At 48.7% G+C, this 17,027-nt stretch overlaps 1 protein-coding gene across 6 annotated transcripts in view; it reads left to right on the top strand.

Moving 5' to 3' along the window:
* Vav2 (vav 2 oncogene) overlaps nt 1-9,981 on the top strand; it is a 165,505-nt gene extending 155,524 nt beyond the window's left edge. For 4 of the 6 annotated variants that reach the window (NM_009500.2, XM_006497856.2, XM_006497854.2 and 1 more), the window contains 6 exons: nt 194-310; nt 1,870-1,957; nt 3,063-3,186; nt 3,848-3,934; nt 4,701-4,855; nt 7,874-9,981. In NM_009500.2, coding sequence (NP_033526.1) covers nt 194-310; nt 1,870-1,957; nt 3,063-3,186; nt 3,848-3,934; nt 4,701-4,855; nt 7,874-7,921 — 619 coding nt within the window. In that variant the 3' untranslated portion in view covers nt 7,922-9,981. Of the gene's footprint in view, nt 1-193; nt 311-1,869; nt 1,958-2,879; nt 2,965-3,062; nt 3,187-3,847; nt 3,935-4,700; nt 4,856-7,873 lie in introns of all 6 variants that reach the window. The other 2 variants (NR_133905.1, XM_006497858.3) reach the window with 2 other exon arrangements.
* Nucleotides 9,982-17,027: the final 7,046 nt, after the last annotated feature.

Genomic DNA, 17,027 nt, shown 5'->3' with positions numbered 1-17,027 from the left:
TACCCCCCACCCCCCACCATCAGTCATGTGTCTGCTCACCTCAGAGGGTCAGACAAGGAGCAGAGCCCGAGGCAGGTGTCTCACACACACACACACACACACACACACCCCAGGACCACTCCACCTGCACACACACACACCCCAGGCACTGCTCCGGCAGCATCACGTCTCAGCTCTGGTTTTCTGACCCCAGGTTTGCTGGCAACATGGAACGGCAGCAGACGGACAATCTGCTCAAGTCTCATGCCAGTGGGACCTACCTCATCAGAGAGCGTCCAGCAGAGGCAGAACGCTTCGCCATCAGCATCAAGTGAGCCGCAGCTCTGGGCCCATAAGTGTCCCTCTTTAGCCTGCTACTGAGGAGGTGGAGTGGGTCTTCTCTCTGATGCCCAGGCTAGAAAATCCCAGACAAGATGGAAGCAGAGGACACGGGCTACCATCAGATCTCCTCACGTGTTCAGGGCTCCATGGCCACGTCACCCAGCTAAGGGCTGGGTTAGCATTTTCAGAGAAAGGTGGGCTGGCAGGACACTGAGAAGTGCCATCAGAGGTCTACTGGCAGCCAATCCAGTGAGTCTTATGCAGGATGTACGCATCACGCTGCTTTGTGGCATCTAGGGACCCTTGGAGACTTTCATCAGTGCCCATGGTAGCCTTGTAGCTTGGGCTACAGGTCCTTGATCTGGGCATCTTTCCTCAGATAAAAAACAAACAAGACCCTGAAGTTTGTTTTCCTCAGCCCAGGATAGCCATGGGCACAAGTCTTAGACCTGTTACTAGGTGTATGATTTGCTGTGATTCAGTGGGGTTATGCAAGTCCTGAGCAGGGCTCCTGGGTGAAGCAAGCTCCGTGATCTAGCTAGCCTCTTGGTAGCCATAGTAAGACAGCCTCTCGCTACAGTGACAGAGGCTGGGAACAGATGCCAGTGGATGCAGGAATCCTCATGGCCTTTTGGGCGGGTGGGCACTAGGGGCTAGAGCCGAGCAAGAGGCCCCCAGGTCTCCTCGCTTCAGGAAGGTCACACTGCCAGGAGCCATCACTTTCCCAAAAGGTCCTATGATGTTCAGGGCCTAAAGAAATTCATAGCCTGTGTCCAGCCCCACACAATGACATGGCAGCCAGCACTCCCACATCCTAGGAGTGTCCACAGTGCCTTGTGTCTGCCTAGTCTTTGGGACACCACAGTGGGGATCCTATTGGTCTGGCTCACAGCACATGTTAAAGCCACGTGAACACAGGTAGGTCCCTACCGTGGTCCTGTGGAGCAATGCTTGGTCACTCATTCATTCAGTGTCTCCTTAGCCAGTCTTAGGGTATTGAACCAACCTTGCATTCCTAGGATGTCTCCATCCCTCAGCACTGTTCAGTCCATGTTACATGTTTGGGTCATGTGTAGACATATTTAGGGAGATAGGTTCTCTTGCTTCACTGACTGAGTTCCTACACCCATGGACATCAGGACACTGGCTTGAGATTGCTGTCTGTGTGACATCTTGAACCTTGGTGTTGCCTCACATGGGCTGGGCTGTCATTTGCTGGGAGCCTCCCAAGGCTCTCTAGGTTAGATACACTTGAACTAAAGATGATGAGGGCAGGGCCGCTGCCCCTGGGACCTGATGAACTTGTGCTCCGTGCTTTGGAGCCTCCTATAGGGGGTTAGGGACTGAGGTCAGAGTTGGTAGTGGGGACTCTAGGGTATGGACTTAAAGTAGGCAGGGAGAGATATGGAAGATCTGCTCAAATGGAGTGGGCCAAGGGCTGGAGAGGCAGCTGCACAGTCAGTGTAGAGGTGTAGGTCAGGATCTTTGCTGAAGCAGATCTGGAATAAGCCTGGGGCTGTCTGTCTGTCTGTCTGTCTGTCTATCCAGGTTCAATGATGAGGTGAAACATATCAAGGTGGTGGAGAAAGATAGCTGGATCCACATCACGGAAGCTAAGAAGTTTGAGAGCCTCCTGGTACGTGTACCTGTAACTGTCACTGCTCCAGACCCTGGCCAGAGGCCCAAGGGCTCTCCACTGTCCACTCTGCCCCCGATGATCCGTTCTCTCTGCCTAGGGAGGGGTGATTCTTCCCAGAGAAATCTAGAGACACTTGACAGGATTCCTGGGAACAGTTGGAGTCATGTTATACCGGAGTTGGGTCACTCCAAAACTTTCCCTAGCTCAAATGTCACCTTGGACATGAGATTACCAGTTGCCTCAGGCTGATCCTCTCCTCCCGTCCTTGTGGTCAGCCCCACCAGAATGCAGTTAAAGGCATTCTATTCCTTAAAGTGACACTAAAATAGTTGATTTTGACCTCCACCACTCCCTTTTGGTACTAGCACAGAGCCCAGGGCCTTGCACATACTAGACAATTGCCCTACCTCCGAGCCCAACCTCAACCCCAACCCTTTTTCTTTGTTTTTGGAGACAGACATGATGTAGCTCTGGCAGGTCTGGAACTCACTGTGGAGTTCTCTCTGCCTTCCTACTTGGCTGGAATTAAAGGCGTGTACCACCATACCTGGCCCCGTATTTTTTTTTTCTTCTTAAGTCACAAACATGGCTCCCCTGGCAGGACATTGGAGATTTCCTTTACCCCCTGTGACCTACAGGAAAACACAGGCAAACAGAAAGTGCCTGAAATCCTCTTCACAGCCCAGAGCTAACAAACACACACCATCTGGTGAGACTGTAGGTGCCTCTTGGGGCAGCCAGGCCGTGGTTCACAGAGCTCCTACAAAGCCACAGCACACCTCTTTGTGTGGCCGTCATTCGTAGCTGTCCAGTCCTCTGAGTGGCTCTAGCCTCGTGGCATTCTGCCCTGCAGGTGTGCCTCCCTCCAGCATGGATGGCACAGTCGTCAGCAGTTTGTTTTCTTTGGCATTCTTTCCAGAGCATTCTTTCAGCAATATTTGGGAGCCCTGCGCCTGAGGGAGAGGTTTTTGAGGCACTGGCCATCCTAGCTGGGCTTGGCTGGAGTGAGATTGAGGGGGTCTCAGAAGAGCCCATCCCTTGAACCCAGGAGGTGGGAGGGCTCCTGAGTCTCCAGCGGTTGGTGAGTGTGCAACCCCTGCAGGAGCTGGTGGAGTACTACCAGTGTCACTCACTCAAGGAAAGCTTCAAGCAGTTGGACACTACACTCAAGTTCCCCTACAAGTCTCGGGAGCGAACCACCAGCAGGGCCTCAAGCCGGTCTCCAGGTAATGCCTGTGTCCAGGGTTATCTACTCAGGCCACGTGAAGGGCCAAGATCTCCCTGTCCCCCTGGGTTGTTGCCCGATCCCTGAATGTGGGCCAGGCCCTCCACATCTATCAGTGGCCCTGACTCACACCCCTTCTCATTTCACGTAGCAGACGGGGTCTACACTTCTACCCTGACTCTTGGCACCTGTGCTAGGAGTTGACAGTAAGGAGAAGCAGTAAGGCAGGATCTGAGAACAGAGCCCTCCGTGGGTGCCCTGGGGCCTTGGCTATTCAAGGCAGCTCTCTGCCTACAGTGGGGATTTCAAAGCTGATGACAAGTGTGCAGCCTGGACCTCGGGGCAGAGAGAGGCCCAGAGCTTTTGGCTTCTAGCCCAGGGCTCTTTCCCCTGAGCTTCCCATATCTCCAGTCTGCAGGGACCTGCAGAACTATGGGATCTTCCTTTCCCCACCCCAGACAGAGCAGACCAGCAGAGGCTTGCCAACCTCCATGACAGTTGGCCTCAGTGTCCTTTCAAGACATAGGTGTAGAGCAAGCAGTGGCCTAGCTGTGCCTGTGGTAGGCCCCTGCCCTCCCCAGCATCCTCCTGAGGTAGAGCCTGGCATCGCCTGTGGCTCCTTGGCTCTACCCTGTCTTATGCTCTCTCTTGCCTCTTTGCAGCTTCCTGCGCTTCCTACAACTTTTCTTTTCTCAGTCCTCAGGGCCTCAGCTTTGCCCCCCAGGCCCCTTCTGCTCCCTTCTGGTCAGGTACCTCTACTGCTCAGGGCCCAGCCTGATGGGTCCCCCTGACTGTGCAGCCTGGTGCTGGGGGGGAGGGGGACGGCTGGGGATCTGGCCAAGGCTGCTGCACATGAGGACGCATTTGGTAGGGCTCATCCCTGGTCACACTGGTGGACACGTCCCTGCCTCATCAGCTTGTCATCCTTCCCGGCCACTGAGAGCTTTGCCTCTGGTTTGGGAGATGGGGTTGGGGGCAGAGCTGGTGACTACTCTGCAGCCAGGAGAGCTGCCATGGGAACAGGAATGGGTGTGGAGGAGAGGGTTTTAGTCATCCCTGGTCTGACGTGCTTTCTGCTGCCAGAGCCAAAGCCCTTCTGTGTGAGGCCATGTGTCCCCTCACTGCCATTGTCACCTGTCCCCAGGACTCCTGGGTTCTGGGCTGAACAAGTCCACTGGGTTGCAATCTAGTTTGGGGACCTGGGGTGGGGATGGTCAAGGCATGGGTGCCTGCTCTGTTCACCAATGGCATGCTTATTGCTTGTGATAGTGGCCCAGCATTGGTGGTGATAGCTCAAACCCCCATTAAGTGCATGCATAGATGTGTCATATGCCCAAATGCAGGTGTGACAGGCCCTCAGCTGGAGGCTAGTGTTCCTCCAGAGACCTTCCTAGCTGTGGGCACAAAGCCGTAGTCTAGGTACCAGGGAAGGGACACAGCTCAGTCTGAGGACCTCTAGCCCTGGCTGGGCAGCTCCTGCAGTTGTTTGATGTCTCACCCTGTCTTCCCCAATAGTGTTCACACCGCGGGTCATCGGCACAGCCGTGGCCAGGTACAACTTTGCTGCTCGAGACATGCGGGAGCTGTCACTGCGAGAAGGTGATGTGGTGAAGATCTACAGCCGAATTGGTGGGGACCAGGGCTGGTGGAAAGGAGAGACAAATGGGCGGGTGAGTAGCGTGCCTGGCTTGAGGGCTTTGTGCAGAGGCCCAGGGCTGGCCTTACCGAGAGGTCAAGAAGGTTTGCCTTTGGCTCTGACATAGTCGGACTCGACTAGCTGTTCTTCGGCCTCAACTGTGCTTAGCCATGATCATTGTGATCCTAGCTACACTGGTCAGGTCTCCATCCAGGCCACCCAGACCCTTCTCTGCCTTTGTGGTCACTCAGGAACAGGTTTTATAAACAGTCATCTGGTCACGTGCAGGTAGCTATCAGGTCCTACTGTACCCCATCCCTTCTTCCTATTTATGGTGACTACCATGTGGCTCCCTCAGACTCTTTCCCCAAGAGGTTCTGCTAAGAGCCTCCTCTATCCCAGAGCTCATATAGATCCACTGGCTTTGGCCCGGGCCTCTGAGCAACTTTTTGGAAAGGCAGAGAGCTCCAGGTGCCAACAGCAGGACACACTGGATTTTCCTGGGGCTGCAGAGACCCACAGGCATTTGTCTACAAGGGCCAGACAGCCTTGACTCCCCTGCTGAGCGTTCTATAGCTGGTAGCAGGAACCATTCTGTTCCCAGTCATCCTGGTCACTTTTGGGGTCTGTTTCCAGTCAACTTTGGGGTCTGTGTTGCAGAACCCAAATAGTTTCATTTATTCCTAGCTTCCCTTCAAAAGACTGAAGGCTACTAAGTCCTAGCAGTAACTTTGAAGGCTGGACGCCAGCCCTGAAGTGGGCCGATGCAGTGGAAGCCACTGGGACTGTCATTCAGTTACGTGCTTGGTCCCTCACCAGGTCCAGGCAATTCCATAGCACAGTCTGAAAACAACTGGTTTGAGCTTTTGTGAGTAGATCTTGTTGCTATAACCTGTTGTCATCACGAAATGCCTGTTCTCTCTGGCCGTTTTACTGCTGAGTCTGTCTATTGACAGAGGCGACAGCATCTTTCCTTAAGTAAGTGCTTTGCTCCTCCCCCTTGCCTGTTACAGTTGACCTGTCTCTTTCCTTGTACTTACACTGGGTTTCCTATAGCCAGTTGGAAGTTTTACAGGGACTCTAATGTGGCAGTCTTTGCCCTCTAGTAGGCATTTATATTTAGTATAAATTTTGGGTTATTCATTTGTAAGTCTAACATTGTGTTGTTTACTGTGGGTCAATTCCTCTCTTCTCCTTTCTGGGTAACTTTTAGGTTAACCAGTATTTTTTTCTCTCTGTTTCACTTCCCCTTCTAATGATTGATTTGTTAGTTACCCTTTTATCGTGTATGTGATTCTGGTGGTTACAGACGCACTTTGAGTATTTAGAGCCCCTTTGGAGACAGTGTGAGGACCACACAGACTTGGATTATAAATTATTTTCCTCCCAGTTTTTGTGTGAGTGTTGTCATTATCGTCTATATATTTTTTTTAACATTTGAGAGTAATTGCCCACGTGACCTATCTTTACTCCTTAATATTTCCTGGAGTCAATGGTATTTCCCCTTGGAATAATAAAGTTATCTAATCTGTACTATATTTTCTTTTTTTGTTGTTTTTTGTTTGTTTGTTTGTTTTTCAAAACAGGGTTTCCCTATATAGCCCTGGCTGTCCTGGAGCTCACTCTGTAGACCAGGATGGCTATACTATATTTTCAAATTTCAACAATTTTTGTCAATTATGTTTCTTCTAGCTGCTGTTTACTGGATGCATGAACTACTGGCCATGACCAGCATCCTGATTGAAATGTTCCTCAGCTTCTCTGTCATATGTGACTTGTAACATTTCTTGAAGAGGAGACATGTATTTGTATCCCATTGTTAGGTCTGATGTTTCTTCACGTTTAGACAGAGACTGTACCTTTATGTTGTTAGACACAGGAGGATGTCATTCATCAGTGTTACACCATTTCATTTCATTGCTGTGATAAACCTCTTTGATCACAAGCAACTGAGAGGAGGAAGGGGTTAATTTTATCTTCTAGGTCTAGGTCCTAGTCTGGCACTGATGGACTGGGCAGGAAGTGGAAAGCGCTCCATGGAGGGATGCTGCGTGCTGGCTTTCTCTCGATCATGCACAGCAAGCTCTCTTGTACCGTCTAGGATCGCCTGCCTGGGAGATGGTGCTGCCCATGCCAGACTGGTCGCTCTATCAATAACAATCAAGACGAGTGCCACAGACCTGTCTCCTTTCAGAGGCTAGCCCGGGAGGCATGCGATTGGGCTGTCCAGTTCCAAGTTCTCACTGTTTGTGCTACTAACTTTGGGCTTGGTTGAGGGCTGTCTGCCAGGGCTATCTCTTCCCCATTTCCACCTTCTCTCCATTGACCTATGGTTAGTCCCATTCTCTGTCTAACCTGATTCTTTTAAGTCAGTGCATCTTTCTGTCCTTGGGATTCTTTCCCCCCTTCCTTTTCTTTCTCCTTGGCTTCTTTTGTTGTTGTTCTTGTCTGTTTGGTTGGTTTGGTTTGGTTTTTGTTGTTGTTGTTTATCTGTTTCTTTTATTGGTTAGTTTTGTTTTAATTTTGAAGATAAGGTTTCATCGAGAAGGCCTGCCTGGCCTTAAACTCTCAAGGCGACCCTCCTGCTTCAGTTTCCTGAATGCTGGGGTCATAGACATTGTATCACAACATCCAGCTTCCGGCCTTGGACTTCTGTTTGATTTCTGACTCCTGTTCTCTGGAAGAAATGCCTGCCTTCTTCTCAGTGTTCTGAGACATAGAGGTAGCTCTTTGTGAGCCTGACGCGGGGCTCCTTTCTGGTGTGTTTGCTCCTGATTTTTATCAGTGTCCTGGCTGAGGGCAGGAAGACATGGGAAGGTCAGGAGACATAGGAAGATGTGATTTTTCTCAGTAGGATCTGACACTCTCTCACTAGCAGATGATAAGCTAGATTTCTCAGTCTCTCTTCAAGGCTCGGTGAGGCCTGGTTGAGACCTCTGGTGTTTAGGAGGGGTCTCAGCTCCCAAGCCCCTCCTGGCCCTGCCCTGACACATACCCTCTTGCCATGTGTACATACATTCAGACACACATGTCCCTGCCATGTCTCTTTCAGATCGGTTGGTTTCCTTCGACGTACGTGGAAGAGGAAGGCGTCCAGTGAGGACGAGACCTGGACAGGACCCGTGGATGTTCTTGGGAGTCTCCCCAGCTCTGAAGTCCACCTCTGGCTTCTCCATAGTTCTGGGAACTGCCTGCTAAGCCTGCAGCTGTTATGGCCCATAGGGATGGGGAGGGTGTTCCACCATCACCTGCCCTAGGTGGCCTGTCCCTGGGTACAGTCCTTGTACATAGAGGAAATCTGTGCTGGCCACATTCAGAGCACCAAGGAGAAGGACCTCAGGCAGTGTGGCTAAGCATGTGTGGTTGACAGCAAAGGTCAGAAGCCACTGCCTGCATCTCTGGTTTAGATGATTGTTCAGAAACCTAGAACTCAACTCATGGTGGCTAGGGAGGGCTAGGGACAGCAGGGGGTTCCTTCCCAGGCCCATCTGCTGCCCCACACTGATCTGCCTGTCTTTTCTGCTGCTCTCTAGAGTATGTGTCAGGTCTTGGGAGGCAGGCAGGACCAGAGCCGAGCTGTGCTGTAGCACACACTAGGCTCAGCCGGGAGCCAGAGCTTGCACAACCGCCACTGAATCACGCTAGCTCTGGAGCTCTCCCTGGCCGCCTCCCTTCCTAACACATCAGGGTCCTGCTGAGCGCTGACCGGGCAGGCCCCTCCCTCAGACGGGCCTGTGGAACGATGACATTGCTGACCCACCCCCAGCCCACCCAGTCAGTGGTACTGCTCTTTGCTTGTTGAAGCCCCTTTCCTGAGCCAAGAAACAGGTCTTCTCTGCCCTGCTGCCAGGGGACACATCTGTGAACCCCAAAGGGCAGGGTAGAAAACCAGGTTCCCCTCCCTGCTGCCGCTTTTCTTTCCAGAAAGGCACTCTTGGGTCTTCTGCATTCCAAACCACGGTCACCAGGAGTCTGCTGGCCTTTGCACTAGATGCTGGTTCTAGCCCTTGACAGGTTGCTCCGCGAGGATCCCTGTAGCTCACACACTGGGCCTATGGCCAGCTCAAAATAAGTGCTCTTGGGTGTCTCTGCTCTTCCACTTCCTTCTCCTGGTGCTTCCTGGCCTTTGGCCTCTGGCTTGGTTGGCCAGCCCCTGGTTTCCTCCCAAGGAGTTCTGAGTGAAAGCTTACTTGAAGACACACACACCCTTGCTGCCCTTTCTCCCTTCATCTAGCTGCCCCTTCCTGGATAAGTAGGGAGCCAAGGCTAGGAACACTGTCCCCACTGGAGTGGGACAATGCACTACCTTGCTCCTGGGGACACTGTCCGGGGTTGGCCTCGTGTCCTCCAGCCCAGTGTCCACATGCAGCATGCTGGATGTTAGGGGAAGCAGGGAGGGATCATGAGACGGGGAGCAGCCGGAAGCGACACCTTAGAAAGCCCCAGCTATGAGAAACTGGGAGCGAAGGGTTTGCCCTGGAGAGAGTTGGGGCACAGGCCACTTTGCACAGCTCCTCAGCCTAGCCTGCCTAGTGTAAGTGCAGACTGTGGGGAGGGCTCTGCCCGCCCTTCCGTGTGAACCACATGAACACCCTCCCAACACCCTGTGCTTTCCGTTTTGGTCTGTTTGTTTTTCTGTTGTTGTAGCTTTTTTTGTCCTGTTATGTTTTATCTGTTTGTATTTTAGAAGGGGGAGGGGAAGTTGTAATTATTTCATCTAAGTCTCCCATTATATATCTGTGAATAAGAGATTCTATAATAGCAAAAGTATGTATATTTTAGCTTGTCATGAAATGTCAACGAAGGACACTGAGAAAGAGAATACTCAGAGCCCCGTTCTTGTGAATGTTGTGTGTTTGTTTTGACATGTGTGTTTGGTTTGGTTTTTTGTTTGTTTGTTTGTTTGTTTGTTTTTGAGCTGCACTGAGCAGGGTGCTGGGCAGGCCGGTGTGTGGGCACCTCTGCAGGAGACTGGACACCGTCTAAGGACTGGGGGCCTGAGATCAGCTGTGAACATTTGCAGCACAATGCATGCAAGTCAGGGATGTGGGGGTCCCACAGCCAGCAGCACCCCCTGATGGAACAACTGTACATTTGCCAATGGGTTTTCCCCACAAGACTACGGTTTTTACTACAAATAAACCTACGTTCTATTCTGCAGCAGTGGTTAGCCTTCTGTGTCTGGAGGAGCAGGTGGCATCTTAAGCCCATCAGGGTTGGTCCTACCCCAAGCTTGCCTGTCAGGTGGGCACCTCTGCCTGGCTGACACAGCATCCAGGAGAGTCCACCAGGCAGCCTGACAGCAAAACCCCAGCACTTCCTCCTCTAGGATGCGTCCTGTGTCATTTGATGCAGAAAACCGAACTCATCAAGTGTTGGTCGTCCTCACCGTCCCCCACCCCTGAAGAAGCAGCCCATGCTTTAGGATCCAAGGCGTCCCTCCCAGGCTCCTGTTCTTAGCCTCCCAGCGTGGCTCCCGAGGTTCCCAATGGTATAACCAGAAGAGAGCAGAGCACCCCACCAGCTCTGTAGCCAGAACCTTGTTGCAGGGCCACCCTTGATAGTTATGCTTGGAAGGGCACAGAGTGAGGTGGGCCACCTGTAGTGTGTGGGGCCCTATTCCTAAGGAGATGGAGCAAGGGCACAGGGATGGGCAGTCAGCTGCCCTGGTACACCTCCTGGGTCCCCGAATGTTGTATGAGACTGCGAGGCACCTGGCTAGTGTGGAGTCCGGTTACAAATGTGGCCTGTGACTATGGTTGCACCACTGAGAGTAGAGGAGCTCACGCTATCCCATCTCAGCCCTGGGATTCTGTGTCAGGGACTATGATCATGTATACATCCTGTGTGCCCAGATCAGAGACAGCTGAAGATTTATGTCCATCCATCTTTATCCAGTTCACACGGTGTGGTGGTCACCCCGTGAATGCTCATACCTGCGTCCTGACAGTACAGTGTTTGGACGGACATGTTCTCACAGGCCCATGATGCCTTCAGCCGCTGAAGTCTCCTGTAGATTCTGTAACCAAAAGCAATCAGGGACTAGTGGGCAGAGGGACAGGAGGCCTCAGTCATTCACCAGCCAGCTCCTGCTGATCATGCCCAGGCCTTGCCACCCTCACCTCTTCTGGGTCTCTTCTGCCTTGGTGGTCTAAGTTACCAGCATGTGGGCAACAGGTGGAAGATGCCTCCTTCCACCTGGCAGCCCTTTCTGGAATATTCCTGGGCTGTTTCTCATGGCCACAGTGCAAGGTTCTGGTTCCTGGTGGGCTCTGCAGCTTTCTTTCCTCCGGTGATCTTCCTCATCTGGACTGTGAGGAAAGTGTAAGCTTGAAGGTGTGGGCATAGAAGCTCATCTCCTTGTGGTCCCAGGCCTCAAGGTCAAGACCAACAGGTGGTTTTCCTGAGATTCCCTCCTTGACTTGCAGTGGGAGCCTCTTGCTGTGGCCTCCAGCGACCTGTTACCGTAAACCTCCAACCCAAATAAGCCTGGGCAATGAAAACACAACTCAGTTAATATGAACACATGCTGTGCGCCTAGATTGGGCAGATCTACCGCTACACTACCATCTTCCCCATCTATGAGACCCCTTAGAACTTGTGGTTTCTCCAGGCCAGGTGCTTCTGCTCTGCTTTTCTTCTTCTTCCTCCTCCATCACCCCCCCCCCAACCTTCAGCTCCACCTTCCCCTCTGTCTCTGCCCAATCACCAGCTCTAGCCTTTATTATTTATAAATTAAGATGGGAAGACGGTTTACAGGGAATCACCTGAGTGCTGACTCATTCCTTGTTAGCAGCCACTCACAGGAGAACAGAATTAACATTCAATACAGTTAGCTCCAGGGCTATTCAAAACACTTCCCCCTTTCTGTCCAAAAAAAAAAAGACTATTTTATCTCAGATATAATTGAACACAACTATTACTATTTTGTAATTTATAAAGTACAAGAGACCTAACACCCAGTCCATCATCTTTGTTAATTAAATAGAACCTCTGTCATCTATCCTATCTTAAAAGACTTATATACCTTCCTCATGTTCTGACTTTAGATTATAAGTCATCTGAAAACCATCCTTTCAAATCTATATTATCTTTACATTTACATTTATTATGCTAAACAGCTTGGTTGGCTATGAGACTACCAGTCTTCAACCCCATCAGAAATCCAAGAATGACTAATATTATCTGAAAATATGAGAAGCACAAAATAAAGCTTCTAAAACTTAACCAATTTATAGAGACAACTGACCACCTGGACAATCCCTCATACTTAAAAAGGTCTTCAGTCTTCTGGCCCAGGGTCATCTGACAGACCTTTGTATTACAGAATTTTGAAGGACTGTCTACCCTGTCTTGGCAGAGATTATCAGTCGACTATTCCTCATAGTATGCCCTTTTTCTGGACACTATTTTGTCTGCAGATAAAATGAGGCAATTCTCACCTAGTGGCTCTCTTGCCACAACTGGAGCAACTCCAGTTGATGCTCAATTTCTTATATGAATCCAAGAAAGGGAATGCTGTTAGGAGCAGACTGGTCTCAACAAGTGAATAAATAACATTAAATGTCACATTTTGTGGACTTCTGACATTTTTGAAAACCAACTATCTATGTAAAATATTCTGGACTGTTCTCTGTTACCTACTCTCAGCCATTTCTAATTAAAATAACTGAAAACACCCTAACAATAAACTCAGAGCCATGAATTTCCTATTTGGTTTTTAAGTCACGGCTTAAACATCTCAGATCTGTTTATAATAACAGCAGTAAAAAGACTGGGTCTAAGCCCTGCACTTCAAAATTTTTAGTATCAATAGAAGAATTTTATATTAATGAAAACCTTTGATTTTGCATCAAATTATGTATCATTTAAGAAATTATGACTTCAGCTTAGTAACAAAGGGATTTCTACCAAATGAGATTATGGCTATTTAATCAATTCTAGATATTCCTCCCTGTTCCAATTATGATCATTCCTACATTCCCTAGAAAGACAACCTAAAGTAATCACCCCCTCCCCAAAGCCTAGGGAACTGGGACGACAACTCTTCATAATTTCTTCAAGCTGAATATGGGCGTTGAGATATGAAGGGGGGAACGGTAGAGAAAATGGGGGAGTTGGTTGGCCTTAAGAAGGCCACACCAACAATTGTACTAGTCTCTGGTGTCTGTGTCCTGACTGGGTCCGGATGAAAAACCAAGACATCAGAAGTTCAGGCAGGTCAGTTCAGCATGTCTGATGATGAAATTCACCAAGGCTGTATATTCTGTAATATATAAATCTCAAAAGAAAATTTTAGTATCATCAAAATAACCTTTTTTGTTTGATTCTCTGGAATCTAGCTCTCAGGGTGTCTCCCTCTATTAAATCTGATCCATATAACTCTGGAAGGTATAAATACCTCGATCACCTTTTCCAAAACCACAAAGACAAAACCTTTTACCCAAATCAGCATATCCTTCAGCTGATAATCAGGAAAACCTGTAGCTTGCCTTCTGTCCCAAAGGAACAATAAAACCACCATAATACTCAAAATCACACACATTTTTGCCTATTTAGGCCTTTCTAATTTGTCATGTCAGGATATTAACCCAAAATTTCCATGGAGTCCACATTAGACAGAATATGAGTCTCCTGCAGACTTTATTATACCATCTTTAAAACAATTGATTCATACTTCCATCTGTACCTGCTTATAAGAGGCAGCTTGTCAAACCAGGATTTAAACCCAAAATTCCTGTGAAGCCCATGTTAGACCGAATATGAGTATCCTGTAAGACTTATCAGAGCAATATATTTTTATACCATCTTTAAAGCAATTAATTCAAACTTTCACTAATATGTGCCTATAGGAAGCAGATTGTTTTTAATTGTTGAGCTCTTTGCCTAGAGCAGCCATCCTGTTATACCATCTATCTGTTGTGCTCTCTACCTGGAGCCACAGACACTTATCTAATTAATACCTATTATAGTATCTATCTGTTATGCTGTCTACCTGGAGCCACAGATTTATATTAATTAATACCTGTTCATAGCAGGCAATTATCACTGCTCTCTCTACTTGGAGTCAGTGACTAATATTCCCTATCTAGTTCTGAACCACAGTCAAAATTTCCCATCTTTAGGTATCAAAAGCTTATATTTCTCTCTTTATATCAAGGAATTACCTGGTCTAGAGACCTTTGTACCTTTGTTTCCTGATTCTTTATTCACAGGGAGGAGCTGAGTGTAGAAAAACATACATTGTCTGTGTCCCTGTTTGGGGGTGGGGGAGGCAGGTGGGGAGCGAGGGATATGGGGAAGCGAACACAGAAAGACTCTCTTGGGTGTAGATGCCTCTCTGCCCTGCCGTTCTCTGTGAGCCCTTCAAACCCAGTCAGCTTTGAATCCACAGTGCTGCAGCCTTTATCAATGCCCCAGCCCTATTGGGGGGGGGGGGCAGTGAATTTTTATGTCAGGTTAGTTGAATTTAAATATATATGTTGGGCACCAATTTGTTGCCGTAAATCTCCAACCCAAATAAGCCTGGGCAATGAGAACACAACTCAATTAATATGAACACATGCTGTGTGCCTAGATTGGGCAGATCTACCACTACACTACCATCTTCCCCATCTATGAGACCCCTTAGAACTTGTGGTTTCTCCAGGCCAGGTGCTTCTGCTCTACTCTCCTTCCTCCTCCTCTGTTGTCCTCTTCTCCTCTCTTCTCCTCTCTTCTCCTCTCCTCTCTTCTCCTCTCCTCTCCTCTCCCCCTCCTCTCCCCCTCCTCTCCCCCTCCTCTCCCCCTCCTCTCCCTCTCCACCCCCCCTCCCAAACACCTTCAGCTCCACCTTCCCCTCTGTCTCTGCCCAATCACCAGCTCTAGCCTTTATTTATAAATTAAGGTGGGAAGAAGGTTTATAGGAAATCACCTAGTGCTGACTCATTCCTTGTTCGAAGCCTCTCACAGGAGAACAGAATTAACATCCAATACAATTAGCCCCAGGGCTATCTGTAACAACCTTCTCCTTGGCACACACGTTTCCACTTTCTCTCATGAAGACCCTAGGACTGAATTAGGAGTCAGTGAGAATCCTTAACTTTGTGTCTTACAAGACCTTTGATTCTAACTCTCCCTGGAAACTCAGAGGTGCCATGGGTACTGGAGTTTTGATTGCCCAGTTCATCACCAGCCTGTCCACATCACAGCTATTGAATGTGTAGGGTTTCCAGTTACCTATAGGAGAAAAAGCAGACACGACCTGGTGGCTAGCCTACTTGGCACACTGCTTCTAAATAAGAAGCATGGCACACTGTGCTCCTGAAGTCAGAACTCTGAATTCTGATGTAGCATGAGTAGCTAGTAGCTGACCAGTGGACCAGTCTGCATGTTCCATGTCTCCTTTAATGTACTTTTTCTGCATAGAGACCCCAGGTACGAGTGCTCAGTGTCCAGTCGGAGGTAATGTGCTAACCAGTCACAGTCTGTAGGTGTTCCACTATGTAAGTGGTTGCTCTGGCGTGCAATAAAGCAAACACTGTTCTCTGAGACTGTCGATGGAGTGGTTTATCTCTGCCGTATACTGTCCTGTGGGCTCCTGCTGTCTTGTCAGGCAGTTGCCCACTGAAACGTCACTGAATGATGTGCCTTCTAGGTTGGCAGAGCCCAGCCTCCCTGTGCTGAATAGTTCTATGTCAATTTGTCACAAGCCACAGTCATTCTGGTAATGGAGACCTCCATTGAGAACATTCCCTCACCAGATTGGTCTGTCGGCAATCTGTGTTTTTCTCGATCCATGATTGATGTGGAAGGGCCTGGCTCACTGGGTGTTTCCACCTTGAGCGGGTGGTCCTGACTGCAGTGTGAGTAAGTCTTTAAGCAGCTTCCTCCATGGCCTCTATCAGTTCCTGCCTCCAGGTGCCTGCTCTATTTGAGTTCCTGCCCTGACATCCCTTAGTGATGGACTGTGTTGAAATAAATCCTCTCCTCTCTAAGTTGCTTCTGTTATTCATGGTGTTTTATCACAATAATATGTCAAAGACCAGCTTCAACATCACAGGGCAAACTGAGGTGGGGCGTAGAGTCGACCATTGATCATTCAGCAGACTTTTCACCGAGGGAATAAAGCTTGATTCACTGGGACCAGCAAATACTCCCTTGAGGTTGGCAAAAAAAGGGGGGACTCTCTCTCTCTCTCTCTCACACACACACACACACACACACACACACACACACACACGGCTCCAACAAGCAAGCTCCAACAACCTCACACATACACACAAACAATGCACACATACACATGCATACATTTGGTGGCTGAATCAAAGCTCCAGTGACTGTTTTTTCTCCTACAGCTTATATAGCCCAGCAAAATCAAATCTTTTAAGCAGTGCAAAAATCACAAGGTGGTTACACTCTGTTTTTCATTAAGTGATCAGTTATAAAACATGTTCCCCAGTAAGTACCCTCACAGGAATGAACATGACTAGTACAAGTTAAAAAAAAATATTCCCAAGAACCCACATACATTTGTAACTAGGCAACTTCTTACAGATTAACAAAATGTAAGCAAGCAAGGTACTTTTCTCAGCCAGTTTCTCTTATTGGCAGACTGCAATTTGTGGTTACAAAGAAAGAATCAATGATTTTATTATTTACCTTAAAAATTAATCTCATAAAACAGAGAATCACAAATCAGACATTTCGACTTTAACTCCTCAGGGTGCACACCTACTCATTAACAGTTTTATTAAATCCTATCAGGAAGCTGAGGGCGAAGAGGGATATAAGGAACTAATTGTCACCATGATCACTAGCCCGGCTCTAGCAAGAAAGGCATTGTCAGTCGGTACTAGTCAGGATGCCACTGTTCTTGTTCCCTGACCTTCAAAGGTATCCTTCCTTCAGTAATCAAAAGTGTGCCTTTCTGAACTCTAAATTGTTCCCTAAGATTTTCTGTGTCAACGCTATTAGCAAAAACACTTTAACAATCTATTCCTAGAACTGAAGAGATGGCTCAGCAGTTAAGAGCACTGACTGCTCTTCCAGAGGTCCTGAGTTCAATTCCCAGTAACCACATGGTGGCTCACAACCATCTGTAATGGGGTCTGATGTACTTTTCTGGTGTGTCTGAAGACAGCGACAGTGTACTCATATAAATATAAATAAACAATCTATTCCTCTAAATTCTCTCTAAGGGTCATTGCTAACAATCTACATCTCTA

Source organism: Mus musculus, chromosome 2 (genome assembly GCF_000001635.26).
Source record: "Mus musculus strain C57BL/6J chromosome 2, GRCm38.p6 C57BL/6J".
Lineage (NCBI taxonomy): Eukaryota > Metazoa > Chordata > Mammalia > Rodentia > Muridae > Mus > Mus musculus.
This window is presented reverse-complemented; position numbering and strand designations above follow the sequence as displayed.